Source organism: Engraulis encrasicolus, chromosome 17 (genome assembly GCF_034702125.1).
Source record: "Engraulis encrasicolus isolate BLACKSEA-1 chromosome 17, IST_EnEncr_1.0, whole genome shotgun sequence".
Taxonomy (NCBI): domain Eukaryota; kingdom Metazoa; phylum Chordata; class Actinopteri; order Clupeiformes; family Engraulidae; genus Engraulis; species Engraulis encrasicolus.
The window spans coordinates 30,688,894-30,692,157 of record NC_085873.1 but is presented as its reverse complement, the minus strand read 5'-3'; the positions used below and the strand labels follow the sequence as shown (position 1 = coordinate 30,692,157).

Genomic DNA, 3,264 nt, shown 5'->3' with positions numbered 1-3,264 from the left:
ACTCATCGTCTTCGCTGTCAAAGTATCCTGTAAAGTCCACATCTGGCATTACAAGCGATACAGAAGTGACTGCTTCTTCACACAATTCAAAATCACGAAACACCTTATGTACTACCCTGAGAATCTCTTGCCCGTGTTCTTTCTTAAATACTGGTAGATTCTGCATAATATATGTCAGACCAAAAATGTAGGCAAGATGTTCCACCACGGAATCAATCAGAGCAACACTAAATCCAGTGCAAGCTGTGACACTTGTGTAGAGGCGTGTGTGGTCATGGACAAGACTTTGCCGATACTGAAACAAAAGGTCCCTGACCAAGTTATGGTCATCCGAGGTCACATCCCTGCGTTTTACATGTGTTTGTGTTGGATTTGGCTCTGGTAATTCGTACACAGGCAGCGATACAGGGCAACCAACAGAGGTGCACTTGCAAACAGAGTGGCAGTGGGTACAACAGGAATGACCGGGTTCAACACTAGCAATGTCTTTCTCAAAGTGAGAATATAATGCAGTGCGAAAACAGCTGGTTTTACTGTCTCCAATCACTTTTCTCACTGCCTCATCTGTATTCCTGTTGTTTGTGGTGGCATAAACAACAGCATGGGCCTGTGAGCCATCTCTGCCCGCCCTACCAATCTGCTGCACCATGGCCTCTGTGTCCTCAGGTACCCCATACATCACTACATGGGACACATTTGAAAAGTTCAGTCCCACTCCCAAAGCAGTGGTAGCCACCACAACTCTGCAGTTGCCATGTCCTGTCAGTGCTGAGAGTACTCTGCTTTTGTTTGCTGGCAGAGTGTGACTGTGGAACATCGCTATGAGCAGGTTGTCCCCAATCTGCTCTCCAGCAACCCAGGCCCTGTCACCCAGCTCAGCCTTCAGATGGCAGAAGACTCGTGCAACAGTGTTCACGGTCCGACAGTAGATGAGCACAGGCAACATGTCAGCACCCTTGTCCTTTACATCCTTTACGACCCAGTCCAGGCAGTCGAGTGAGTCTGTCGAGACCCGATGCAGCCCTAGTCTGATGTTCTGTCTGTCAGGACTGACAGTCAGCATAGTTGCGTTGTCCATATGCAGCTGTCTTTTCACTATGGCCCTGGACTGCAGATCGGCGGATGCGGTCAGTGCCATCACAGGAGTCCCTGTACCAGAACAAGAAAAGCGTTAGAATGTCTCGAAATCAGTGTTATTGCAAAAAATAAGCAGTTGCTCATGAAATATGTTACATGTAAATTAAGATGTCAACTGACAAAAGTGAATTATACAGTAGCATTTCAATTGAAAGATAAAAACAGGTTTCACAAGGTGCCCTGTGTGTCTTGAGAAAAGAGACTAGGTGACTGGGGATGGGTGGCATAGAGAGCAAAGAGGGTGAGGGGGGATGGGCGGAAAGCAGAAAGCAGAAGTCAGCAATTCGTGCAAACTGTCTTCTTGAGAAGAGGCAATGTGAAGGGGGATGGATGGTGTACAAAGCAAAGATGGTTTAGGTAGAAATTAGCATTTTAAATGTGCAGTTACACGTTAATGGCATGCATGGACGCACGCACGCTCTCTCTCTCTCTCTCACACACACACACACACACACACACACACCCCACATACTAAGATTTTGTTCATTTCATTAAACATTACCTGGTTTGACAATAGCACGAAGTTCCCCCAGTCTGGAAAAACTCTCTCTGAAGGCAGTCTGACCCTTTGAAGCTCTTCCCCTAATTGAAATAGACACAAAGGCATACATGTCAGAGGCAAAAAGCAAGCAAACAATGTTTTTAATCGTTTTCAAAGGCCTGAGGCACAGTCTGCAGTTACCATAACAACTTTATGTCAAGTTTGCAAGACGTGTTTATCTTGTTCAAATACTATGCTGCTGTAAGCTGTGTTGACTTGGTGATTCTTACCATTTGTAAGTGAGGTGCACTTCGTCCACGACAATGCCCAGGAGATTTTTTCTGTAGACTTCGTCGGTCAACATGTCGCGCCATTTCCCACTCAGCCACGACTCCGGACTGCCTAGCACAATGTTGAAGCTGCCTCGTTTGATTAGCGCTTCGATGTCAGGGTCCAGCTGGCAAGCAGAAATGCCCAGGGCAGTCGCCTCTCGAACCTGGTCCTCCATTAGAGCGATTAGTGGCGAGACGACCACGACAATTGGGTTCTCGCAAATCCCCATTGATTTAGCGACCAGCGGGGCTAACTGGTAAATTAAACTTTTACCGAAGCCAGTAGGTAGCAAGGCGAAAACGTCTTTCCGTTCGATAAATGATTCCAGGGCTGTTCTTTGTTCCATTTTTAACGAGAATTTCCCGTTAAACTCGTTCAATACCGCATCTACTGCTGAAGCAAAAGTTTGTCGCTGCTCCATTGTTGTTACGGAATCATCCATAGAGCTCTATTTTTTATTTATTTCTTTGACTGAATGAAGCGCTTCCTGTACAATCAATGGGTTGAGTCGCAGTTCAACTACGTCACTGACTTGAACACGCCCTCTACACTCGACGGTTGGAAATGCTGACAGTTGATTGGTTCCCGACAAGTGGGTGGGTTCCTGCTGTAGAGGGAACATGCAAATATTTTTTCTCCAGCACCCGGCCCTAGTGTGTGTAGCTGAGCCGAAGGTGTTGCGTCACCGCTATGGCGGAGCCCGGGTATAAACCCCCGACTTTTGTCAGTGACGGGCGGCAAACACGACGGTAAACACGACACGACGCAACGCGCTGTTGTTGCCTAAATAGAAAAGCCCTTAAAGGCGATCAGACACACTGGGGCTGCAGGGCTGAACTGGTCATCTGGCATACAGGGCATTTCCCAGATGGGCCAACAGTCCTCAGGGGCCGATCCTCCCTCAGAGGGCCTGGGCTGAACTGGTAATCTGGCATACAGGGCATTTTCCCGATGGGCCGATAATCCATGGGGGACAATCCTCTTGTTGATTTTTAGTGTGTTTTTTTAGCTTCCATACGGACCGCCCCACCTTTTATTTGGGGAAGCCCCTTGGTCTATCTTTAATATAGACAATGGACTGAGCCTATCATAATATTGTAGAAAAAACGTGGGAGTTGTGTGAGGTGAGGGGTTACGCCAAAAATGTCCTGGCTGGTTTTTGATCCCAGTTCAGCCCTGCACTGAGGAAAAGTGACACCACCAAAGAACGAGGGAATGGAGAATGGTGGACAGACAATGAGATGAAGAGGGTGGGGAGGGAGGGAGGGAGGGAGAGAGAGAGAGAGAGAGAGAGAGAGAGAGAGAGAGAGAGA

General features: G+C 47.6%; 1 protein-coding gene across 1 annotated transcript in view; it reads right to left on the bottom strand.

Annotated features, from left to right (window-relative positions):
- Window positions 1-2,377, bottom strand: part of LOC134467402 (probable ATP-dependent DNA helicase RecS) — a 2,532-nt gene extending 155 nt beyond the window's left edge. The window contains exons 1-3 of the mRNA XM_063221299.1: window positions 1,909-2,377; window positions 1,640-1,719; window positions 1-1,149 (exon numbers count right to left, since the gene is read on the bottom strand). The exon at window positions 1-1,149 is cut by the window's left edge and continues 155 nt beyond it. Of these exons, the coding sequence (XP_063077369.1) occupies window positions 1-1,149; window positions 1,640-1,719; window positions 1,909-2,372 (1,693 nt within the window). The 5' untranslated portion in view covers window positions 2,373-2,377. The remainder of the gene's footprint in view (window positions 1,150-1,639; window positions 1,720-1,908) is intronic.
- Window positions 2,378-3,264: the final 887 nt, after the last annotated feature.